Source organism: Hevea brasiliensis, chromosome 7 (genome assembly GCF_030052815.1).
Source record: "Hevea brasiliensis isolate MT/VB/25A 57/8 chromosome 7, ASM3005281v1, whole genome shotgun sequence".
NCBI classification, from domain to species: domain Eukaryota; kingdom Viridiplantae; phylum Streptophyta; class Magnoliopsida; order Malpighiales; family Euphorbiaceae; genus Hevea; species Hevea brasiliensis.
This window is the reverse complement of record NC_079499.1, coordinates 100,469,935-100,495,866: the sequence shown is the minus strand read 5'-3', so window position 1 is coordinate 100,495,866 and position 25,932 is coordinate 100,469,935. Positions and strand designations below refer to the sequence as shown.

The 25,932-nt window shown below is 34.2% G+C and overlaps 3 protein-coding genes and 2 pseudogenes across 4 annotated transcripts; 4 read left to right on the top strand and 1 right to left on the bottom strand.

Moving 5' to 3' along the window:
* The first annotated feature begins 6,993 nt into the window (after positions 1-6,993).
* Positions 6,994-8,532, top strand: LOC110633520 (UDP-glycosyltransferase 87A1-like; annotated as a pseudogene).
* A 90-nt stretch (positions 8,533-8,622) lies between these two features.
* LOC131168803 (UDP-glycosyltransferase 87A2-like) lies at positions 8,623-9,678 on the top strand (annotated as a pseudogene).
* Positions 9,679-10,037: 359 nt separating this feature from the next.
* Positions 10,038-13,337, bottom strand: LOC110633530 (uncharacterized). Of its 2 annotated transcripts, none has more exons than XM_021782167.2 (3): positions 12,605-13,337; positions 11,261-11,371; positions 10,038-10,523 (listed from the first exon to the last, which is right to left on the bottom strand). In XM_021782167.2, exons 1-3 carry the CDS (start codon positions 13,262-13,264, stop codon positions 10,329-10,331), a joined length of 966 nt encoding a protein of 321 aa, XP_021637859.2. In that variant the 5' UTR covers positions 13,265-13,337; the 3' UTR covers positions 10,038-10,328. The 2 variants fall into 2 exon arrangements, with proteins under 2 accessions (XP_021637859.2, XP_021637860.2); XM_021782168.2 differs by having other exon boundaries at positions 10,038-10,517.
* Positions 13,338-13,898: 561 nt separating this feature from the next.
* Positions 13,899-16,583, top strand: LOC131181418 (uncharacterized). Its single transcript, XM_058149475.1, has 5 exons — positions 13,899-13,977; positions 14,654-15,155; positions 15,232-15,433; positions 15,587-16,081; positions 16,233-16,583. The coding sequence occupies exons 2-5, from the start codon at positions 14,701-14,703 to the stop codon at positions 16,581-16,583; spliced, it is 1,503 nt and encodes a 500-aa protein (XP_058005458.1). The 5' UTR covers positions 13,899-13,977; positions 14,654-14,700.
* Positions 16,584-22,616: 6,033 nt separating this feature from the next.
* LOC131181577 (uncharacterized) lies at positions 22,617-25,653 on the top strand. Its single transcript, XM_058150308.1, has 5 exons — positions 22,617-22,987; positions 23,666-24,167; positions 24,244-24,445; positions 24,599-25,093; positions 25,245-25,653. Exons 1-5 carry the CDS (start codon positions 22,663-22,665, stop codon positions 25,623-25,625), a joined length of 1,905 nt encoding a protein of 634 aa, XP_058006291.1. The 5' UTR covers positions 22,617-22,662; the 3' UTR covers positions 25,626-25,653.
* Positions 25,654-25,932: the final 279 nt, after the last annotated feature.

The following is a 25,932-nucleotide window of genomic DNA, read 5'->3' as shown; positions in this document are numbered from 1 at the left end:
ATCAGAAATTGCAGCTACCACTAAAGATATAGGAAAAATTATTACTCTTATAATCAGAACCACCTTCAAGGTTGCATAAATGGCCTAGAAACTAGACACTGAAATATTGCTCCCCATCCCGCGCAGCTTGCACCAGTCTACTGGCTGATCACCACAATAGAGAGCTCCCTTAATGAATCTACTAAAGTTATTGTAAGAATAGCAGTCCTCTACCAAATTCTTCACGTAAGGTTGCAGAATCACCCATTACTACATCTTGCCTAATTATCCATAGAAATGGGTGTTTACTGTTTGCAAGCCCCATGCAAGCTGTTTCAAGTGTCTCTGTTATCATAGCTACACTACCATAATTTACATATGCAACAGAGTTAGGTTCTCTTTTATCTAGCCATTCAAGGAAGTTTGAATCCTCTTTCCATAAATTTGATGCAAGTGACTTGGATTCATTTATTATTATTATTAGGAAAATAAACGAGGTCATTTATTTAATGATATTAAAGATAGAAAATTAAAATAAAAAATTTAAAGATAAACCTACAATATGTATGGACACATCTAATTTACTGTAATTATTATATTAATTATGTTAAGTAATCAACAAGAAGTTTTGCTATTAAAAATTATGATTTATGATTGTAATTGTAACACTCCACATGAATCAGAAGGGCGATAAGTATGAGAGACGATGAACTGTACCACTCTAGAAACAAGCTTATCAACCCCAACATCTGCCGTTGTATCTACAACCAACTTCGGTACATCACCAACATCATAATCAGTGCACCCATCGTACTCTTCCAGTAACCTCTGGAGATCTTGCCACGTGGAAGGCTTATGCCAACTGGCTTGATGAGCAGCGCCGCGTTGTTCTAGTCTGCGACGCCACTGATCCTCATCCAACGGCTTACATTCGATGATCACAAGGCGTGCCCCGGCGGATGATGCCAAAAATCCTAATTGATCGAGGTGTGTCTTACGAGAGAGAGGAGAATCAAGTATGACGCTGAGGCCGAGTCGAAGCTGCGTGGAAGCGATTTGCCAGATGACGTGATAGGAAAGATCGTTGAGAAGCTTGGAGATGGAAGCAATGGAGGATCGCGAAGAGTTTTGGAGAGAGAAGGTGCAGTGGCGAACATCGTCTTTGTCTATGAGAGGGATTTTAAGAAAGGAAGCTAAGGATTGGGCCAAAGTGCTCTTGCCCGTGCCTGGATGGCCTTTCATTGCTATTATCATCTTCGCTTGCCCTAAATCTACCATCTCTCTCTCTCCCTCTCCCTCTCCCTCTCTCGATATGTTGGTGAAGATGACAGTAAAGACAAGCGTTGGAGCTAAGTTTTCGAAGATTTCTGTGAATGTTACCTCAAGTTTATGGATAATCGGATAAGAAGAAACCTAACCCATAAAATAGATTTTAGAAAAAACAACAATGTTGTTGGAAAAAGGTAATTTAAAAAATAATTATTTTAATATTTTATAATTAAAATATATTAAAATTTATTTTTTTAATATTATTCCATATCAATTTAAAAAAAAAAATATAGCTTAGACATGAATTAACTGTTAATTAAGTTAGATTCAATTAATTTTTTCTGTATTTAATATTATTTAATTAATATATTTAAAAAGTTTTTTAATAATATTTTAATGATTTTAAAATTAAAATGAATTAAAATATATATACAATTAATCTATTTAATATAGTAATTATAATTTTAAAATCATATTTATTAAATATGTCAAATGAAAGTTTTAACTAATTTTAATGTGGGCTTATTTGGACGTTTTATTGGAAACGACGTGGAGGATTGAAATTCAGATAAGAGTGAAAATGAGCATGACAGCATATATGTTAGACGATGACATATATAATTCTTAATTAGATTAGTTGATGGGTGTATTTATTTATTTTTATTCTAGCCAAACAAAGCTGGAAATTAGTAGCAGATCTTAATGCGCTTTGGAGCAAGCTTGTCAACGGAATTTATACTTCCTTCTGGAATGCCAAACAAGGAAGACGCAGATCTTAGATATGGCAAGGATTACTAGTCGGGTGGGAGGTCATCAAGGATGGGGTGAGAATGAATATTGAAGACAGGCTCTTGACTCTCATCTGGTCAGATTTGTGGATTCCCTCTGCTGAAGATTTTAAAGTTCAAAAACTGGCAAATTATCCAGCAAGAGTGAATAAAGTTGCAGATCTCAATGACCATGGAAAGTTGAAATGGAAGCTTAATTTAGTTAGAAGGTTATTCAGTCCCACTAATGCTCGAGTAGTGCTGTCAATCCCAATTACCCGTTGGAGATGTCAAGACATTTTGGTATGACACTTTGAGAACAATGGTAGATACTCAGTAAAATTTGGGTACAGAGTCTTAATAAACAAGGAGACTCAATTGGATAATCACTAGGGCTGAGCAGAATTCGGTTCAAATTGAAAAATCAAATCGAATCGAGTCGATTCGGTTTAATTGGTTTGATTTTAAATTTTAATCGGTTTGGTTCGGTTTTAAATTATAAAAATTTCAGTTATTTCGGTTCGGTTTGGTTCGATTTTGAAGAGAAAAAAATCGGTTAAACCAAATCGAACCGAATAGTGATTTATATAGTCAATCAAATTAAATCAAATCGAATTGATTTTTGAATTGATTTATTTTTATGGAAAATTTATGAATTATATTTAATTATATATATATATATTAATTGTTTAATTTCATTGATTAATGGTTATTAGGTTCAAACCAAAGTTAAAATTAGACCAAATAACTTGAAAATCAAGTTTAAATTAAAAAAATCAATAAAAAATCAAACTAATCTATTTAAATCGAATCGAACCGAAATAGAGTGATTCGGTTCGATTCAATTTTTCACCCATTTTGATTCGGTTTGATTTCTAAAATTTACGGTTCGGTTTTTATAATTTAATTCGGTTCAGTTCGGTTCGGTTTGAACCGAATGCTCACCCCTAATAATCACAGCGCATATCTCACTCACATCTTTTTTCTCGTGAATTGTGGAAAAAAGACTTTGAAGTTGGAGATACAACCAAAGATAAAGGTTTTAATATGGAAAGCTATTTTCAATATTCTTCCCATGAAAAAGAACCTGATCAAAAGGGGCATAATGGTGGATCCTATATGTGCCATTTGTAATGGGGGTATTGAAACTTTGGAGCATGTCTTGTTTTGGTGTGATCATGCTAGGGCAACTTGGTTTCCTAGTCCCTGTGCCTATAAACCAAATTTGGTGGTTTTTTCTTCTTTTGATCAATGGTGGACTAGCATTTGGAATGAGCTCAATGGTTATCAGGATGGTCAAGATTTTATTGCTATATCTGCTCTAATTTTGTGGGCAATTTGAAAAGAAAGAAACATGGCCATTTTTGAAAATGAAACTTCAGACCCTGTAGCTAATGTGCGTCGCATCTTAAGAAGTTTAGCTGAAAGGCAAAGTGTTATAAGCCTTTCTGCCAATCAAAATGGTCTTCATGCTTCTTCAGCAGTTTGGCATTTCTCGAGCCCAAGTTAGATCAAAATAAATTTTGATGTAGCCTGAAAAGAGGGGCATTTTTATGCAGTTGTAGCTGCTGTTGCCAAGGACTAGTTGGGCAAGCTAGTTGATGATAAAACTTAGAAATGCATTTATTCCCCTCCACTATCAAGGGAAGCACGAGCCTTGTTATGTGGAATCAAACTGGGAAAAATTAGAAGTTTCTCCTCCATTATATTAGGAGATTGAAGCAATTGTAAATGCTATTAAGTCTTAAATCCCTTCATTTGTTTCTGTGAGCTTCTCGCTTGTTAATAGGAAAGCGAACCATGTTGCTAATATTGTTGTAACATTAAATTTGAAAAGAAGACTTCCTTGTAATTGGTTGATTGATATACCAGCTGAGATTTTATATGTTTATCTTTTGATTGATTAATGCAATGTGATATTTTAAAGAAAATTATAGTTTGAAATTTTTTATTATTTTACTTTTAATGAATTAAAAATTCATTTATCAAGAAATATAAACATTAAATATATTAAAATTGTCTTGGTCAGGTAAATTGCATTAGTTTGACCCATTTTTTTCGCCTTTAATGAATTCCACGGTCAACTAGTCAACTATAGGGAGGCTATGAAGCTAAAAGCTAAACGCTGCGTCGTAGCACAAATTACAAATTTTAAGGGACGAGTTCCTTTCCATTTCCATCTCAACGAAACTGAGTGACAAGAAGATTTTAGCATTTTTGACAATGGCTCTCTCTCTCTCTCTCTCTCTCTCTCTCTCTCTCTCTCTTCTGTATTCATTTGGCATTGAGTAGTAGTTCACTACTCAATCTGTATTCATATCACATTCAATAATATGCCTTTCCCAGAAAAATGTTCCATTCATTCTCTTCTCTTGTCAATTTTATACGCCAAACTCACAGGGCATGATAGAGAGAGATCAGAAGATGGCCCATGCATATAGAATTTAGATACAATATATATATATATATATATATATATATATATATATATATATATATATATATATATATATATATAAATTTATATGAAATTAATAACAAATATTTAATTTAACATTGTTTTAATTATTCTTAAATGAATAAATTTATAATCGTTGCAGGCAGATTTTTGTTTTCTATTAGAATACATTATATGAAGTTTAAATGTACAACTAACGGCAACAAATTTACATTCTAAAGAATCCAACATTCAAAAGCAAAAAAGAGAAAGAAGAAAAATTATTCAAAAGCACGTATCGCTGTTTCACTTTGCTCTTTGAAGATTTAGGGATTGTAAAAATGGCCATCACAGCAACACTTCCAACCGAGTGGCTTATAATTTGAGTACCTGTTACCTGAAGGCGAAGGATATGGGTCCAAGAACTCCATGCTTTTGGCTAAACCCGGCTGGACTCTGCTGTGACTTGGTACTGCAGGCACTTGAACTGCCATGCATGGGTGGCATCTGTTGCACTTGTTGTGGCAACTCGGTGGTGTAGAACCCAGCCTCGTTTTCTCCTCAAATAACAAACCCTACACAAGAAATCTCAAGTAAATATCACCCATACCCAAATATAATCAAACCAGAGAGGTCCATGGAGAGTTTAAGGCTTACCCAAGGCTGTTGGTGTGGATTAATGCAGGAGGCCAGACGAAGAAGAAGAAGAAAAAGGCATAATGCGCTGAGAAGATATTGGTGGTGGGTACTCATTATGGTCATTGAATAACCCTTTTATGTCACCATTTTTAAGTGATAAAACAACTAAAGAGTTCAACAAACTTCAAAAATGGTAGAACCCCACTTAGCAGTGGAAGAACCCAGCTACAAAATCAAGACAGAAATAGAGTCAGTATTTGGGCAATGGAGATGAGAGGTAACGTTAGAGATCTAGAGAGAGAAAGAAGTGATGAAAGGAAAAATTCAGAGAAGGAAAACAGATTGGGAGAATACACGTCAGAAGGCAACAAGGACCCATTAGCCTCAGTTTATAAAATTAGATTTTTTGGCTATGGTGATTAAAGCTGGGAAGCAAAAGGATTGTGCTGTGCTTGAAAAAACTGAAATAAATAATATTAAAAAGGGATAAATTAATGCATTTATTACTTTTGTTTCTTTCAGACTTTTAATTTGACTGCGATTGGCATTCAATAATTCGTACCTGACTGCAGGTTTTATTTATTATTTGTTTATTTTTTTCAAAAGACTGTGAACAGAAGATGAAAGTAATGTATCGTTCAAGAAGCAAAACTGCAATTTGTCTCAATCTGAATGTTTTATTTCTTCATTTGATGAAAGGTTGAATCTTGCAATCTTTGTTTGTCCTTTTCTATCACAAATCAACTACATTAATCTAATTCTCTTTTATAGCAATCAAAATTAAGGATTTTTCTACCATTTCATTTTCTCAGTGATTGTTTTATTATTATTATTATTTTATTTTTGTTGAATGTCATTTCGTTTTTCTTCTTTTAGAGAGTCTCATTTTGGATTTTGGTTTGGGTTTGCTTGCACCATGTCCAGACCAATGACATGTTTCGTTACAGTCATACCTGTTAATGGGTGTAAGAAATCAGGGTTGGGTAGAGGTTTTGCCTTTGGGTGCGACCCAATCATAACTAAGATATTAGCTAGCTTTGTTTGACATTAAATTTCAGAGCTGAAATTATTTTTATAAATAAAAATATTATTTTAAAGCTGTTTTATTATTTTAATATTCTTATTATTAAAACTGATCAAATTTAATTTTTAATTATTTTTTAATATTATCTGACTAGTATATTTAAAAAAGTAATTTTCTCAACAATAGTTTCAACAGCAATACCAAACAGGCTCATTATTTGGTTCAATTTAACTGTTTTCTAAAATTTTATTTTTTTTGAGGTAAGTTATTTAATTTAGACTAAATAATTTATTTTTTGAAAAATAGAGAAAAAATGACATTTTACTTCTAAGAAAATAAATATTTACTGCCAACCAAATAAATTAACTTTATACACTTCTTTTTGTAAACTTAAAATTATCTATCTCACTTACTCAAAGCCTAAGATAAGAGTTTTTAAAATAATGAGATTGTTTATAAAGAATGTTTTTTCAAAGGATAAAAGATTTTTAGAGGTTTTTCAAACTTTTACACTCTGATTGGATATTGAGAAAAGGGGAGAAAAGAAAATAAATAAGGAAAAATAAATTGAGATTAATACTTTTTCTTGTTTGAAAATAAAGGAAAAATAAAGAGAGAAGAGAAAATAACTCTTATTTTTCTCTTGTTATTTTCTCTTCAACTTGGAGAGAAAATAACAGAAGTATAGGATTATACATCAAAATTATAATATTATCATTTTCTAAAGTTTTTTTTAAAAAATACATGGGATAAAATTATAAATTTATCGCACTTTTCTTTTTTTTTTTTCTTTATTTTCCTTCCTTTTTATCTAAACAAAAGTAAAGAAAATAACAAAAAAAAAAAATTATTTTTAACTCTTTATTTTCCTTAAATTGATGAGTTTGAGGGGTTTCGTGTTTCACTTTCAATTACCATCCTTAACTTCATCCAAACGCAAGGGAAAGGGAGTCGAAACTGAGTCTTTGAGAGTTGTCCATGCTATTGGGCTGGGCATAGTTGATGAAGCAGGCTCTGTTGTTCACACTTGCATTCAAAAGTCATATGAGAGCAAAATTCATGTTCCTCTTAAGAAAATTTGTGTTACAATCAAGGATATAATTCTTGATTAATGAGGCCTTCTATCTATCCATGTTCTACTACTAAATTGTGATAAGATCTAATTTTGAAATTTTATTTTATAAAATATATATATATTTTTAAAAAAAAAAATTATATATTTATATTATGTTAGATATGAAATTTATTTTCATTTAAAAATCATATTTTATCGGATGGAGAAAGTACTATGAATATAATGTCACGGTCATGATAGTAAATTGTCAAAACGAATTAATTAACATCTAAAATATAAAAATTACGTTACATTTTTTAATAATTTTTCTACAATTAAAAAAAAAAAGAAAACCTTAAGAAAACATTAATATGAATAATGCCACTACAGTTTTTTTTTTTAAAAATTATTTTAATTATTATTAAAAAAACAACTTAAAAAATATTTTGTTATAATATTTTTATAATTAAAATATATTAAATTCGATTTTTAAGTAAATTTTAATACTTTTTAAATTAATATCACTTGTGCATCATGTGTGTGCTTATCTTTGGAAAAGTAAAAAAGACAATGACAAAAAGAGACAGAAAAAAAAAAGTTTGATTATTTATTTTTAATTTAAAATATATTTTTTAATTTATGAATTATATTAAAAATAAATAATTAATTATTTAATAAAATTATTTACAAATAATTTTTAAATAATTTAAATATGTAATTAAAAAGTGATTAAAATAATTTAATAGATGAAAATTATTATGTATATATAATTAAATAATTTAGTCGTTAAAATAAAATAATCCTACCGAGTTAGAATCTACCTCAGTTTGCCATGCAGTGGCGATGCCATTTTCTGGAAGAGGCCACATCAACCCCGGTATGAATCTCTGTAAGTTACTAGCTTCAAGAAAACCTGACATTCTCATCACTTTTGTGGTCACTGAAGAGTGGCTTGGCTGCCTTAGCTCTGAGCCAAAGCCTAATGATCCATCGTCTTGATTGACCCAACACCTATTTTCGTGGTATTAACCTAATTAAGACCCATTCATCATCTTCGCCACCATATGTGCTTAATATTATCTCATCTGGGCGTCTAAAGGGTGTTGATTTTCCTAGATTTTATGAAGCTGTGATGACTGAGATGGAAACCCCTTTTGAGGAGGTCCTTGATCACCTTGATCCACCTGTGACTGCTATAATTGGTGACGTTGAACTGCGGTGGGCTATTGACTTGGGGAATTGAAGGAATATTCCGGTGGTTCCACTTTGGACCATGTCAGCAACTTTCTTTTAAATGCTGTATCATTTTGATCCCATCGCTCAAAATCAGGATTCACCAATTCATTTATCAGGCATATTATAACTTCAAAAACAATTTTTGCTATGTTTGTTATTATTTGATCATATAGCTGGTGTTTAATCCAAGTATATCAAGCACTAAGTATGTCTAGTAATGGTAATGATGTTATGTTGCTTTCATTTAGTAGAAAATGCAAATCACATCCTGGGGATTTCTTCATCAAATGTGGCAGAGCTTCGAACAATCTTCCGTAGGAATGATTTACGAGTCTTGGAGCTTGCTTTGGAATGCATTTCGAAGGTACCCAAAGCACAGTATCTTCTGTTCACTTCTTTGTATCAGCTTGAAAAGAAATGGACAATCTAAAAGCAACTTTTCCATTTCCTGTCTATCATATTGGCCCTGCTATTCCTTATTTAGAACTAGAAGTCAATTCCTCTGGAGACAATCATAGCACTGACTACCAAAAATGGCTAGATTCCCAACCTGAAGGTTCTGTCTTGTACATCTCATTGGGAAGTTTCCTCTCTGTTTCAGAAACCCAGATGGAAGAAGTTGTTGCTGGGCTTCAAGACAGTGGTGTTTGGTACATTTGGGTGGCCCGTGGAGAAGCTTCTCGGTTAAAGGAGATTGTGGTGATAAGCCATTCTCCTGTAGGGGGATTTTGGACACGTTGCGGGTGTAATTCTACACTGGAATCAGTTTTTTCCCGTGTGCCAATGCTTACTCTCCCTCTATTCTTGGATCGAGATCCCAACAAAAAGCAAATTGTGGAAGAATGGAGAGTTGATGAAAGGTCCAGGGAGGAATGGGAGAAGAAAATTTGGCGACTATACAAAATTGCTGAACTTATCCAAAAGTTTATGGAGTTGGAAACAGTGATAGCAAAGAAATGAGGAAAAGAGCAAGAGACCTTAGGATGTCTATCAACTAGCTATCACTGAAGGTGGATCATCTGTGACAAATCTTGATGTATTTATCAGGAATATTTTGCAAGGTAACTGCCACTAAGCTGTTTCTCTATGTTTATTGATACAAAAACCAACGATTTTGAGCAGGCAATTGGGTCAAGTTCTGAAAGAAAAATGATTTTTCCAATGCCATACTTATTAAGCAACTGCAAGATTGATGCGCTGAATAGAATGTATTGCTGCAAATGAATCAAATCTCGTGTGAATTTGAAGTTAAACGAAAATATTTGTTAGTTAATGCTTGCTCTTTAAATTTTATCATAACTGAGCCGAATTACCAAATTTGAAGTTGTTGTTCAATATTCATGAGTCACTTGAAGCCAGCCCTTTTGCCAAGGTAATTCAAGGTCACCTAAATTTGTGCGAGTGTAAAGTTACCTATAAAAACCAATGACTAAAAACATGCTCCACCATAATGGCGCCCTGTCAACACTCCAACCTAGACTGAGGATTTAAGGATTGGGCGAGTCTATCGGTATGCTACTGCTTGTTGTCTTAGTATATATTTCGGTTAGTCCATGCGCGCATATGCATCATTACAGCACTGGGTTAAAAAAAGATTGTTTATTATTATTGACAGAAGGGAAAAATGAAACATGAAACACAACCTCAAAAGTTACAAATACAATTATGAGCACAAGGAGAATTTTGTGTCAAATGGTACAATGCAAACTAACAACTTATTTGTCCTGCGTTGTTTTCACACCGGTGTAAAAATTAGATCAAGAACTGGATAACTTTTCCCGTATAATTTTTCAACAACCAGAGATAGAGCTGTAGTGATCCCAGAAGAGCCCACCTGTCATGTGGAGAGAAAGGTCAAGCAAATTGTCCTTGTGAGGTGAACGAGGCAGCAGAATCCGACGAAAATTTACTGCTTCAACATTTTTACGGTTTGTCATTGTTAGTTCCTTTGCTTGCACCTGAAGCCCGAGTTTCCTGCGTTTCCAACTGTTTTGCTTTCTTAGTGAAATCAGATGTTTCAACCTTGGCTTGCTCTTGGCAAGGTTCCTGCTTACTCTCCCATAACTTCCCACTCTTTCCAATTGCAAGAATCAGCTCCAGTTGTTTTTGTTGCTGCTCCTACAAAGAAATTAAAGTCAAATAAACTGCATTTTAGCTCCCCAGAGTCAAATGCATTCATCTTAAAAATGAATCTAAGAATAATCCTTTGTGCATGGCATATAAGATATCCATTAATAAAAAGAGATGGCTACATTTTTTTTTTACCAAAATTATTCAAGCGGTGCAGGTATGAATACATTGTTAAAGTCAAACTAGGCTAACAGACAGATTTGAACAGATCCGACTTGAACTAGACCAGATTGATTAGACCGGTTTGGTCTGGTTCCGGGTCAAAACTGGATGTTTTTTTTAAATAACCACATAATTTGATCAAACTGGATGAATTGAGCTGGAACCGGGATTGGAACTTAGGGTACACTTTGGTCTAGTCCCAGGTCCCCAACTTTTAGGACCAGAACCACCGGTCCAGTTCAGTTCTTGCCTGGAACAGGATCACGCCCAGGCTTAAACACAAGCCAACCTAGCAACTTTTAGACCCATGAATCAACACAGATGACAAGATCTTAAACATACAATGTTTGTCCTAAAATCCCAGAGAAATCAAGCTAGACATACACGAAACAACATTAAACAGATACATCTATGTGCAATATATCATCTTGAGGTTCTTGACATCAACTTGTCTAGTATCCCAGTAGACCAACCTTGATACAATTGACTACTAAATACCAAAGTCCCTTAAGCACGTATGGCAAGAACCCATTGGCATTATCAAATTATTCAGTTGAACATACCTGCATTGCCAACAAAACCTTCTGAATTTCTCCAAGCTCCTTTTCCAGGATATCTTCCTGCACTGCTAGTGCTCGAGTAGCCTCAGAATTCTTTTTTGCCAAAGCTGCAGTCTTCAGATAGAGATAAAGTATGTTCATAGAAATTAATATCTTATGAAGCAAATTAGTTAACTTACGAAAAACCAGTAGCAAAATTTACCAATCAGTAATAGTTACTAACATAACAAATTCTCTCTTTCTCATTATAACCTATTCAAACTCCAGTTATTGCTCTCCCACTTATGTCCCTAGTTTATCAATTAACCTCCAATACTCAAGCATTAATGAAGCCATGAAATTAGGATTCAATACACATTTAAACAAGACTTAAAATGATACGGATCTAAGAGATATAGCACGTGTATAATCATAGTTGCAGTTTCACAACCAGTCCAAAATAAATTTGGGTGTCAAACAAATTCTGTTGGTAGCTCGCATTACCTTAATTATGAAGTAGGCAACTATTAGACTTACAGTTAGTAAACAGAAAGAATAAATGGAACACACGAGGAAAAGCCATTATCTTGCATTAAGAGGGTTCTCCAAACACTGGCAGAAAGTGGCATATGCAACAAATAGTTTTAGGTGATTGTGACTTTTAATTTTTCACATAAAGAAAACAGCCAAGATGCTAAAAATCATTGGCGTGCAAGCAAAGCATTTAGCCATGAAAGTATAGCACAAGAAAATCTTAACAAGAGACAGCCAATTGGAGACCAATCTGTCCATTGATAATTTGTCCTAAACAAAAACCCAGCTTTCTCATAGATATGACAGTACTTTGCATGAATAAAATAGATAACAGAGAGATAGAAGGTGAACAGCAACTAAAAATAATAATTATAACAAAGCTCTTCCAGTAAGAAATAACAATCCTCAACCTCAAGCAATAAGATATTGAGCATCAGATCCAACTTACAAGATAATTAACAAAGATATAATGAGTGGTGCAGACTGCAGAGCGACTTCTTTATGTATATATATTGCTTGCAATCCTAAGCATTCTTCCTTAGCCGCCTTCATTTTTTCAAACCTTCAGCATTTCACACATGGGACTCTAAAACTAATAAACCTTAAATTTCTCCCAGTGAAACTTGTAATTATGCTAATATATGAGAAAAATCCTCAAGGAATGTAACAGCACTATGGAATTGCGTTTGCTGAAGCTAAATTAACTCATCCTTACTCCCTTAATCTTCTACTTCAACACAATGCAATATCCAAAACAGCAAAATAGTTAACAAAAACAGTCAAGAGTCAAATATATATATATATATATATATATAAAACAAAAAATGAGTATACCTCAGCAACGGGCTCTTTCAAAGCTTTCCTTGTAACCCGAAACCTAATCCCTAGCTTCTCAAGCTGCCTCGACAAGACCCGAATTATCGTGGCAGAACTCCTCAAATCCTCCTCCAATTTCTCAATCCTCTCCACCAAATTCACACTCTCTCGACCCTCCCTTACCGTTACTCTACAGAAGCGCAGCCATTGCCGCCTCCTAATCCACGCACCAATCACCATACCACTCACCATCACCACCAATCCCCAAGCAAACGCCTTGTTACTCCCTATGACCCCCAACACCGTCTTTTTAGAGCTTAAAACCGTAGAATTCACTGCATAACTGATTGTAATAATAGCCGACGAGACAATACATAAAAACTCAGCAATTGAGAGAAAAGCATCGAGATTGAAACCATCGGAGACTTGTGCGCTTACAGTGTCATCGGATTGATAAGCTTTGAGAGGAAAACTATAGGATTTTGCGGAGAAACTGAAAATGACTTGGGGTTTGTAGGGGAAATTTTGTAGATGTAAGGAATTGGATAAGTGGCGGGAGAGGATTGGAGGGGAGAAATTAGGTTTTTTAAGAGAGGGTTTAATGGGGGTAATAACGTAGAAAGGGAGGCGAGAAGGTGAGTTTGCGATTGCGAAGAGGTGTTGAAAGGTGAGTGACATTGTCGTTTTGATTTCGTTGTGTGTCAGGGTTTTGGATAGAGAGAAGATATGATCGGTGTTTCAGCTCGTCTGTGAAAGACAGAAAGGGAGGGACCAGCTCACTAGGGGTGAGCAATCGGTTCAAACGGAATCGAATCGAATCGAATTAAATTATAAAAATTGAATCGTCAATTTTAGAAATCGAATCAAATTGAAATTGGTGAAAAATCGAATCGAACTAAATTGCTTTATTTCAGTTCGGTTTAAATCGATCGGTTTGATTTTTTATTAATTTTTTAATTTAGACTTGATTTTCAAGTTATTTGGTCTAATTTTAATTTTGGTTTGAACCTAATAACCATTAATCAATGAAATTAAACAATTAATATATATATAATTAAATATAATTCATAAATTTTTCATAAAAATAAATTAATTCAAAAATTGATTCGGTTCGATTTGACTATATAAATCACTATTCGGTTCGATTCGGTTTAATCGATTTTTTTATCTTCAAAATCGAACTGAACCGAAATAATCGAAATTTTTATAAATTAAAACCGAACCGAATCGATTTAATTTTAAAATCAAATCAATTAAACCGAATTTACTCAATTCGATTCGATTTTTCAATTTAAACCGAATTCTGCTCAGCCACGCTGATCATACTGCCTCCGGCCAGTCTCTTCGCTTTGTTGAAAATTTCATCATTAACAATGTTCTTCCCTCTTATGGTAATTTTCTTTTTACTTTTTTTTTTAATTTTTTATTTTCCAATAAAATTTTAAAATATAATTATTGTAAAATGATTACATCTAATCCATTTAAAAAATTCAACCCATACAGAATTTAATACACTCCCTCACATCACATCAAAGTTAAAATTTATTTTATAGTTGATATTATTAAAATTTATTCTTCCTATTTTTAATTTATAACTCTAATTTTACTTTTTTTTCAACATTTATTTTTTTATTTTCTTTTAAGTTATTAAATTTATATTCTTTAGAGTATTTATTTTTTATTTACTATTTTAATAATAAAAAATAATATAATAAATTAATAATTATATATTAATTTATTTTATTAATAAAATAAATTATAAAATATACTCTTATCAGCCATTTAATACGTTAATAACAGTGGCCTTAATATTAAAATGGTGAGTTTCAAGTTATATATTTAATTGTAAGAATTTTATTTTTAATATAATCGGCTCTAATTGAGAATCAAACTTTAGACTTCACAACTTTTTGAGACCGAATGCAGTATCAATGAAGCTAAAGCTAATTGGTTGAATTGTAAGAGTTGATTGACAGTAAATACACGGTTGCGTATTCAAAACCTGACATCAGCTGTCTTCCCAAAAGGAAAAGAAAATTTTCGACTAACAAAAGTGTGCTTAAATAGGGAACACTCACACTTGCGACAGTTACGTGGGGCAGAGAACAACCAAAATGGTACAAGAAGCAACTCAATACATAAAGAAGAGCTTAGGTGGTGGACAAGAGGATGCAATCATGTTCTGTGGCTCAGGCACCACAGCAGCTATTAAACGTCTACAAGAGGTAATGGCCATAGCTGTGCCCTCCACTCTGAGGGAGAGGATAATTAAATGCATTACAAATGAGGAAAGATGGGTAGTTTTCGTTGGACCTTATGAGCACCACTCCAACCTCCTTTCATGGAGACAAAGCTTAGCTGAAGTTATAGAAATTGGCATGGATAATGATGGCTTGATAGACATGGAAGCTCTGGAAAAACTTCTGGGCACTTACAGAAAGGCCAATCGTCCAATATTAGGGTCATTTTCAGCTTGTAGTAATGTGACTGGGATTTATTCGGATACTCGAGGAATTGCTCAGCTTCTTCATCGCTATGGAGGTTTTGTTTGTTTTGATTTTGCAGCCAGGTATGAACTCGTATAAGCTTATGGCTTCAGGGTTTTTTCGTGTTTAACATTTGTTGCGGATTATTTATGTATGCAGTGGACCCTGCGTGGAGATTGACATGAGATCTGGGGTAATTGATGGGTATGATGCAATTTTTCTTAGCCCACATAAGTTTCTTGGTGGGCCTGGATCTCCTGGAATTCTTCTGATGAGTAAAGCTCTGTATCAGCTGAGATCTTCTCCACCATCGACTTGCGGAGGTGGAACTGTTTGTTATGTCAGTGGTTTCAATGAAAAGGTAAGTCTATTCGAAATAATTGTATAATTTTAGCATTGGTTGGATAGTGAAAAATATAATAATTATTTTTTTTTTTATTGATTTAGCTTTGACGAAATTGAGACTTTATAATTATGGATAAAGAAGAGAAAATGCAATAAATTTTTTTTGCAGGATACGTTATATTTGGAAGAGATAGAAGAGAGAGAAAATGGAGGGACTCCACAAATAATCCAAACAATTAGAGCAGCATTGGCTTTCTGGGTTAAAGAATACATTGGCTACCAAATGATAGAAAAACGAGAAACCTATTACATAAACAATGCATTAAAGAGGCTTATGTCCAACGAGAACATGTGGGTATTAGGAAACACAAGCGTAAAGAGAAAAGCTATATTGTCCTTCCTCGTATATTCTACTACCAACTCTTCCTCAAATGGAATTGAAGATAGTGAACGTAGAGAGGGAAAGGAAGGAGATCTTTACATGTGGACAGAGAGAGGGAACAAGAGAGATAAGCCTCTACATGGACCTTTCGTTGCAGCTTTGCTGAATGACTTGTTTGGGATTCAATCTAGGGGTGGGTGTGCTTGTGCTGGACCTTATGGTCATGTTTTGCTTAACATCAATGAGACTTTCTCCCTTGATTTTAGATCTGCCATACAACAGGTAAATTTATATATAGCCCTTCCATGTTTATGTTTTATAATATTTGATCTAATGGTTATAAAATTCCTTCTCATGTGGGGGTCAAGTTTATATAGATTTTTTATGACAAGAAAATCTTTCGTACGATATAACAGACTATGATAATATGCAGGGATATCATGGAGTAAAGCCTGGATGGACAAGAATTAGCTTCCCATACTACACGTCCAATGAGGAATTTGAGTTCATTCTTGCAGCTCTGGAATTTATAGCTATTTATGGCCAGAGATTTCTTCCATTGTATGGCTTCGATTTCAAAACTGGAAGCTGGTCTTTGAAGAAAAAGGCATTTAAGGACCTAGTTGTAGGAAACCAGAAACATGACAACGACTCGCCGTTTGTTGGTTTTAATGATGATGGGAATGGGATTATCAATAAGCATAAATTATATTTAGAAACTGCTAAGCAAATTGCTAATTTGCTTCCCAAATTCCCTTGTCAACGTAAGCTTCGGAACATTTAAATTATAATCTCATATATTTTGAGTTTAATTCCTAATCTATTCATTTCTTTGTATTATGTTTCACCTCTATTTTATAAAAAAATTATGTGAAATTCGCCTATCAATTTATATTCAAAAGAATGAAGTTAGAATAAGAATGATAGATAGACATAGATTTATTAGATCTAATTATATGTTTAATGTTTTAAATTTATTATGGATTGAATTTATAAAAAATTATTCGTAAAATGAAATTTTCTTGCATTATAGATTAAAAATAAGTAAATAAATTTTATATTTAGAGAAATTATTAGTTGCACTCAATATTTATATATCTTCTCTAACATAACACACAACACACGAGACTCACTTTCTAAAATAAAAAAAAAAATTATTTTTTTTTATGAATTAATGCTCTCGGTGTATTTTAGAATCTGACTTATATTTATAACCAAGTTATTACAACGTTTCCAATATATGGGTGGATTTATGGCTACTAGGTGCCTAATTCATGTAAAGGTTCACAAAAGAAATAATAAACCAGAGCAATTGGATTTCAAAGTGATCCCTTATTAGTGCAATAGTTAGGCATTATATAGCCTTCACATAAAACAGAATCATCGTAAAATATGCTAAAGATTACAGCAGAAATAGAAATAAAAAAAACTTTCCTAACTTCTAGCAGCAGTAAATATCTCCTGTAGAATAGGTCTTTATTGATTGAATCAAACTACTAACAATCCCTCCCTTGAACTTATTCCTTCTGTAAAAGAATTAGTTCAAAACTGAATAAGTACTCATGCCCAGTCCTTGCCGTAACTTCTGGAAAGCATCTAACTTGAGCGGTTTAGTCATTAAGTCTGCTAGCTGATCTTTGGTACCACAGAATTGTAAATCAACAATGCCTTCTTTGACTAAATCTCTAAGAAAGTGGAATCTTACTCTTATATGCTTGGAGCGCCCATGTAGGACAGGATGTTTCGATAATTTAATTGTCGAAACATTATCACACATTAAGATTGTAGCCTCTTCTTGTGACTGGCCAATGTCTTCTAGTACTCTTCTCATCCATATCGCCTGACAAGCACAAGCAGCAGCTGCTACAAACTCAGCCTCTGTGGTTGACAAGGTAACAATAGGTTGCTTGCGTGAAGACCATGCCACAGCACCTCCACTCAATAAAAACACATATCCAGAGGTACTTTTGCTATCAACCATGTCACCGGCATAATCGCTGTCTGTAAATCCCACGAAGCAATTTTCTCCACCCCTCCTGTAAAATACTCCATAATCTATTGTGCCCTTTAGATATCTTAGCACTCGTTTTATGACGGCAAAATGGAGCTTTGTGGGATTGGCCATAAAACGACTTATGAGACTTACAACAAACATAAGATCAGGTCGAGTAGCTGTGAGATACATCAGACTACCCACCATCTGTTTAAACTGGGTTGCATCCGTTTTTTCTCCTCCTTCATCCCTGCTAATTTGTTGCCCAGGAACAATCGGATTGCTCACAGGATTATGGTTTTCCATTCCAAACCGTTGTAGGACCTCGCCAGCATATTTCCTCTGACAAATAAATATACCATCATCTTTTTGGATAATTTCGATGCCAAGGAAAAACTTCATCAGTCCCAAATCTGTCATGTCGAATTCTTTCTCCATGGAGCATTTAAATTCTGCAAGTAGCTCTTCATCATCACCTGTATATAACAAGTCATCCACATAAATACTCACGATCAAAATTTTCTTTCCCCTCCTTTTGACAAACAGAGTTTGTTCGTTAGAACTGTTTGTGAAGCCTTCTTTCAGAAAATAAGCTTCTATACGGCTAAACCAGGCTCTGGGTGCCTGTTTTAACCCATAGAGAGCCTTTCTTAATTTGTACACCATTTGCTCACACCCTTCTTTTTCGTAACCTTTTGGCTGTTCAACATAAACGTTTTCTTCCAATTCTCCATGCAAGAACGCCGATTTAACATCCAACTGGTGTAATTTCCATCCCTTTTGAGCTGCCAAAGCTATAATCATTCGAACTGTATCCATTCTAGCCACTGGTGCGAATACTTCAGTATAATCTATTCCGTATTGCTGGGTGTACCCTTTTACGACAAGTCTTGCTTTGTATTTGTCGACCTCACCATGCTCATTCAATTTTGTTTTATAAATCCATTTCACACCGACCTTCTTTGCTTCGGCTGGTAACTCCATCAGACACCAAGTGTTGTTTTTCTCAATGGATCTTATTTCTTCATCCATGGCTAATCTCCATTTTCTCTCCTTCACTGCTTCTTCATAGCTCGTTGGATCTGAAATTACAAGATAGGCCATCATATTTGCTTCATCTTCTTCAGATAGACCTTCACCTGAAACAAAATCAGTTAGTCGTTCAGGGGGACGTCGGGTTCTGCCCTCCCTTGCTGCAAGATTTCTTTCGACATCTGGAGTGACTTCCAGAGGTGGATGAACATCGAGTTACGGTTCAACAATATTCTCTTCTCCGCTTGCAATTTGACTGATGTTATCACCCCACTCCAATTCAAATTCCTGTTCTTCTTGTTGATTTTTGCTCCAATCCCATGGCTGATTTTCGTCAAAAATCACATCTCGACTAAGAACAATTCTCTTGTTAATGGGATCAAACATTCTGTATCCTTTGGATTTATTGCTGAATCCAAAGAATACGCAGCTCACACTCTTGTCTTCAAGCTTTGTTCGTTTTGAATCTGGTATGTGAACATACCCAACGCACCCAAAAACTCTGAAATAATCCACAGTAGGCTTTTCACCGCTCCACGCTTCTTCTGGAGTCATATCTTTAATAGCCAAGGTAGGCGATCTGTTCAAGATATGAAATGTCCACTGTACAGCTTCAGGCCAATAAACTTTGGGTATGTTCTTTTCCGCCAACATCGCTCTCACTAGGTTCATTACTGTCCGATTCTTGCGCTCAGCTAATCCATTTTGTTGTGGAGTATAAGCAGTGGTCAGTTGTCGCTTCACTCCTTGTTGCTTACAGTAGTCATTGAACTCTGCTTAGTTGAATTCCCCTCCTCTGTCTGTTCTCAAACACTTAATCGGCAAACCAGTTTCCTTTTCCACAAGTACTTTAAAGCATTTAAAATGGTAGAAGGTTTCTGACTTTTCAACAAGAAAATAATACCAGGCTTTCCTTGAAAAATCATCTATAAAGCATAAAAGGTACCTCTTGTGACTGTTTGAGGCTGGTGTGATAGGCCCACAAAGATCAGCATGAATCAGCTCTAATTGCTCAGTAGCTCTCCAGTTGCTTTTCTTAGGGATTTGAGTTCGATGCTGTTTGCACTTCATACAAGCCTCACACGTAGAATCTGGTTCTGTAATTCGAGGCAAACCAATTACCATTTCTTTGCTGTTCAACGTGCGTAGTCCTTTGTAACTAAGATGTCCATAACGGTGATGCCACAGAATTGACTCATCTGGACTACCTACTTGTAGACACTTCTCATTTTCTGCAGCAGCAGGTGATTCTCCAAGCAAAATGAACATCCGGTTTGCACTCATCACTGATTCAGCCATCTTTCCCTTCAATGGATGATAGAGACTGCACACTCCATCTTTGAATAAGACTGCTACACCTTTCTCTTGCAGCTGCCCAACACTAAGCAGATTGTTTCTTAGCTCTGGAACACAATATACATCACTTACAGTATAGCAGACCCCTTTCAGACTCAACTTTACTTCTCCTTTTCCAGTAACCTTCATTCTTGCGTTGTTTCCAAGCTTGACTGAATGGGTGAAACTGGTGTCTAAGCTTGAAAACATTTCCTGGTTACCACACATGTGGTTAGAGCACCCAGAATCCACAAACCAGGCGTCACTTCTGTTTGTCTCATGAAGCTCAACATACGCCATCAGCAATAACTCATCCTCTTCTTCTAATTCGGCATAGTTAGCTTCTTTGTTTGATTTAGGACATTCATATTGAAAATGTCCTAAATCATGACACTTGTAGCATTCAACAGTGGCTTTGTTGAATACAGCTCTTCCTCTGCCACGACCCCTTCCTCTGCCAGAGCCCCTTCCTCTGCTAGCAGATGAACGTCCTTCAATCTTGAGTACCTGATCTTCATCATCCTTGCGAACTCGTTTAAACTTCTGTTCATGAACGACTAAGGTACTCTGTAGCTCATCAACTGTCATGGTTTCGGTGTCTTTGGATTCTTCAATTGACACGCAGACATACGTGAATTTTCCTGTGAGGGTACGCAAAATTTTCTCAACAATTTTGGTATCCGTCATCTCTTCTCCATTACTCCTCATCTTGTTTGCTACTGTCATTACCCTTGCAAAATATTCATCGATAGACTCCTCCCTCTTCATTTCAAGCACTTCAAATTCCCTTCTTAATGCGTTAAGAAGAGATTTCTTCACTTTCGAATTTCCTCCAAACTTCTTCTTCATTGAATCCCAGACTATTTTCGCTGTGCGGCGGTCCAGGATCTGTTCAAAAACAGTTCTGTCAATAGCTTGAAATAGATAGTGCTTTACTTGATGATCCTTGGTTCTAGCATCTTCAAGTTGGGTCTGCTGTGCTTCTGTCAACATTTCTCCCTTTGGTTCTTCAAAACCATTTTCTATTAAACTCCACAGACCTTTAGCTCTAAGAAGATTCTCCATCAGCTCACTCCAATAGTCATAGTGACCATCAAAGTGCGGAATTTTTGTTAATGTCTTATCGTCACTCATCTTGCTGTGTTTGATCACTCAAAGATTTGTTATTTCCTCAGGGCTAGTGGGGCTCTGATACCAATTGTAAAGGTTCACAAGAGAAATAATAAACCAGAGCAATTGGATTTCAAAGTGATCCCTTATTAGTGCAATAGTTAGGCATTATATAGCCTTCACATAAAACAGAATCATCGTAAAATATGCTAAAGATTACAGCAGAAATAGAAATAAAAAAAACTTTTCTAACTTCTAGCAGCAGTAAATATTTCCTGTAGAATAGGTCTTTATTGACTGAATCAAACTACTGACAATTCATGTGTTAGGCGGCTAGAATAGGTCTTTATTGATCGAATCAAACTATCGACAATTCATGTGTTAGGCGTCTAGAATAGGTTTTTATTGACTGAATCAAACTACTGACAATTCATGTGTTAGGCGTCTAGCCGAAGATTAGATTTTTTCGTTGAATAAGAGCCCAAGACTAGTTGGACTAAGCTAAACAGAAAATGTTTGGTATATGATGCCCAATAGTACATGATATTGACAACTCAATGCTACCTAGAAAAGTATTAAACAATTACCACCACGTGGCAAAGGGCCTCATCCTTCGGCTTCATTTTCAGGGCACGAAATTTGTATTTACACACGATGATACATTCTATCAAAGCATATATTGTTAAAGGTTATTATAAATATAGAGAGTTGATGAGAATTAAGAATAAGAGTTTTTTTTTAATCAAACATTGTTTAATTTTGTAAACAATAAAAGCCAATAGAATGTCTTGTAATCAGCAGGTGGAAAAGGGCTAGTGTTGCAGACTTGCCGTTGACGTTGTTGCACGAATCTTACAACATTAGCAACGCAAGCCAGTTGAATTCCTTATTAATTTGTTGGGTTTTTTCATAATTTTATTTTTTAAACTATAATAAAAGTCAGATTTTTTTTTTTTAAAAAAGTAATTTTTATGTATATTTACGTTAACAAAATAATTTTTTTTAAAAAAATTATTTATTATAATCAATCATAATTGAAATAATCAATTTAAAATTAATTTATTAAATAATTATAAATATTAAAATTATAAAAATTAAAATATTAAAAAAATAAAATACCATGAATTAAATGTCAATATAAATATATCTCAAACGGTAACTTATTTTTTTATAAAAAGAATAGAGCCTAAAATATAATTTTTGTAATACTTTAAAAAGTAAATGGTAAATTACCCTAATTATTCTCAACAAGCTACTGCTTGGCTGTTACATTTGCCGCCCTTCTAGTCAAATCGGACCACATAAACTCCTTTAAATACACACAGCAGCCTCATCCATTTCCTCACCTCTCCTCCTCTCTGAACTGAAAGTACCCGTTTACGGAATTGTAAGAATGGAGTTAGAAAAATCAATCCCAAGAGAAGAAACCCCAGTTACATCAGTTGCAGGAAGCTCAAGCTCTCCATCCTCATCATCTTCATCCAACTATGATCTTTGTCATCGCTCCAAATCTTTTCCTACTCTGGAGATGGGTGTGCTGAAGAGTAGTTCTTCTGAAAATAGACTCGCTTGGTTGCGTTCTCAAATCATTGGTGACGATGTAGAATTTGATTCTCCCTTTGGAAAACGAAGACTCACCTACGCTGATCATACTGCCTCCGGCCAGTCTCTTCGCTTTGTTGAAAATTTCATCATTAACAATGTTCTTCCCTCTTATGGTAATTTTCTTTTTACTTTTTTTTTTAATTTTTTATTTTCCAATAAAATTTTAAAATATAATTATTGTAAAATGATTACATCTAATCCATTTAAAAAATTCAACCCATACAGAATTTAATACACTCCCTCACATCACATCAAAGTTAAAATTTATTTTATAGTTGATATTATTAAAATTTATTCTTCCTATTTTTAATTTATAACTCTAATTTTACTTTTTTTTCAACATTTATTTTTTTATTTTCTTTTAAGTTATTAAATTTATATTCTTTAGAGTATTTATTTTTTATTTACTATTTTAATAATAAAAAATAATATAATAAATTAATAATTATATATTAATTTATTTTATTAATAAAATAAATTATAAAATATACTCTTATCAGCCATTTAATACGTTAATAACAGTGGCCTTAATATTAAAATGGTGAGTTTCAAGTTATATATTTAATTGTAAGAATTTTATTTTTAATATAATCGGCTCTAATTGAGAATCAAACTTTAGACTTCACAACTTTTTGAGACCGAATGCAGTATCAATGAAGCTAAAGCTAATTGGTTGAATTGTAAGAGTTGATTGACAGTAAATACACGGTTGCGTATTCAAAAACCTGACATCAGCTGTCTTCCCCAAAAGGAAAAGAAAATTTTCGACTAACAAAAGTGTGCTTAAATAGGGAACACTCACACTTGCGACAGTTACGTGGGGCAGAGAACAACCAAAATGGTACAAGAAGCAACTCAATACATAAAGAAGAGCTTAGGTGGTGGACAAGAGGATGCAATCATGTTCTGTGGCTCAGGCACCACAGCAGCTATTAAACGTCTACAAGAGGTAATGGCCATAGCTGTGCCCTCCACTCTGAGGGAGAGGATAATTAAATGCATTACAAATGAGGAAAGATGGGTAGTTTTCGTTGGACCTTATGAGCACCACTCCAACCTCCTTTCATGGAGACAAAGCTTAGCTGAAGTTATAGAAATTGGCATGGATAATGATGGCTTGATAGACATGGAAGCTCTGGAAAAACTTCTGGGCACTTACAGAAAGGCCAATCGTCCAATATTAGGGTCATTTTCAGCTTGTAGTAATGTGACTGGGATTTATTCGGATACTCGAGGAATTGCTCAGCTTCTTCATCGCTATGGAGGTTTTGTTTGTTTTGATTTTGCAGCCAGGTATGAACTCGTATAAGCTTATGGCTTCAGGGTTTTTTCGTGTTTAACATTTGTTGCGGATTATTTATGTATGCAGTGGACCCTGCGTGGAGATTGACATGAGATCTGGGGTAATTGATGGGTATGATGCAATTTTTCTTAGCCCACATAAGTTTCTTGGTGGGCCTGGATCTCCTGGAATTCTTCTGATGAGTAAAGCTCTGTATCAGCTGAGATCTTCTCCACCATCGACTTGCGGAGGTGGAACTGTTTGTTATGTCAGTGGTTTCAATGAAAAGGTAAGTCTATTCGAAATAATTGTATAATTTTAGCATTGGTTGGATAGTGAAAAATATAATAATTATTTTTTTTTTTATTGATTTAGCTTTGACGAAATTGAGACTTTATAATTATGGATAAAGAAGAGAAAATGCAATAAATTTTTTTTGCAGGATACGTTATATTTGGAAGAGATAGAAGAGAGAGAAAATGGAGGGACTCCACAAATAATCCAAACAATTAGAGCAGCATTGGCTTTCTGGGTTAAAGAATACATTGGCTACCAAATGATAGAAAAACGAGAAACCTATTACATAAACAATGCATTAAAGAGGCTTATGTCCAACGAGAACATGTGGGTATTAGGAAACACAAGCGTAAAGAGAAAAGCTATATTGTCCTTCCTCGTATATTCTACTACCAACTCTTCCTCAAATGGAATTGAAGATAGTGAACGTAGAGAGGGAAAGGAAGGAGATCTTTACATGTGGACAGAGAGAGGGAACAAGAGAGATAAGCCTCTACATGGACCTTTCGTTGCAGCTTTGCTGAATGACTTGTTTGGGATTCAATCTAGGGGTGGGTGTGCTTGTGCTGGACCTTATGGTCATGTTTTGCTTAACATCAATGAGACTTTCTCCCTTGATTTTAGATCTGCCATACAACAGGTAAATTTATATATAGCCCTTCCATGTTTATGTTTTATAATATTTGATCTAATGGTTATAAAATTCCTTCTCATGTGGGGGTCAAGTTTATATAGATTTTTTATGACAAGAAAATCTTTCGTACGATATAACAGACTATGATAATATGCAGGGATATCATGGAGTAAAGCCTGGATGGACAAGAATTAGCTTCCCATACTACACGTCCAATGAGGAATTTGAGTTCATTCTTGCAGCTCTGGAATTTATAGCTATTTATGGCCAGAGATTTCTTCCATTGTATGGCTTCGATTTCAAAACTGGAAGCTGGTCTTTGAAGAAAAAGGCATTTAAGGACCTAGTTGTAGGAAACCAGAAACATGACAACGACTCGCCGTTTGTTGGTTTTAATGATGATGGGAATGGGATTATCAATAAGCATAAATTATATTTAGAAACTGCTAAGCAAATTGCTAATTTGCTTCCCAAATTCCCTTGTCAACGTAAGCTTCCGGAACATTTAAATTATAATCTCATATATTTTCGAGTTTAATTCCTAATCTATTCATTTCTTTGTATTATGTTTCACCTCTATTTTATAAAAAAATTATGTGAAATTCGCCTATCAATTTATATTCAAAAGAATGAAGTTAGAATAAGAATGATAGATAGACATAGATTTATTAGATCTAATTATATGTTTAATGTTTTAAATTTATTATGGATTGAATTTATAAAAAATTATTCGTAAAATGAAATTTTCTTGCATTATAGATTAAAAATAAGTAAATAAATTTTATATTTAGAGAAATTATTAGTTGCACTCAATATTTATATATCTTCTCTAACATAACACACAA

What these genes read in the sequence shown, in the direction of transcription:
- LOC110633530 (XM_021782167.2), bottom strand. Translation starts at nt 13,264, where the DNA reads ATGTCACTCACCTTTCAACACCTCTTCGCAATCGCAAACTCACCTTCT. An exon ending in TGAAAGAGCCCGTTGCTGAG is followed by an intron (nt 11,372 to 12,604) that starts GTATACTCATTT and finishes CTCTATCTGAAG; the next exon opens with ACTGCAGCTTTGGCAAAAAA. An exon ending in AGGTTTTGTTGGCAATGCAG is followed by an intron (nt 10,524 to 11,260) that starts GTATGTTCAACT and finishes ATTTCTTTGTAG; the next exon opens with GAGCAGCAACAAAAACAACT.
- LOC131181418 (XM_058149475.1), top strand. Translation starts at nt 14,701, where the DNA reads ATGGTACAAGAAGCAACTCAATACATAAAGAAGAGCTTAGGTGGTGGA. An exon ending in TGTTTTGATTTTGCAGCCAG is followed by an intron (nt 15,156 to 15,231) that starts GTATGAACTCGT and finishes TTATGTATGCAG; the next exon opens with TGGACCCTGCGTGGAGATTG. An exon ending in TTAGATCTGCCATACAACAG is followed by an intron (nt 16,082 to 16,232) that starts GTAAATTTATAT and finishes GATAATATGCAG; the next exon opens with GGATATCATGGAGTAAAGCC.
- LOC131181577 (XM_058150308.1), top strand. Translation starts at nt 22,663, where the DNA reads ATGGAGTTAGAAAAATCAATCCCAAGAGAAGAAACCCCAGTTACATCA. An exon ending in CAATGTTCTTCCCTCTTATG is followed by an intron (nt 22,988 to 23,665) that starts GTAATTTTCTTT and finishes GTGCTTAAATAG; the next exon opens with GGAACACTCACACTTGCGAC. An exon ending in TCAGTGGTTTCAATGAAAAG is followed by an intron (nt 24,446 to 24,598) that starts GTAAGTCTATTC and finishes TTTTTTTTGCAG; the next exon opens with GATACGTTATATTTGGAAGA.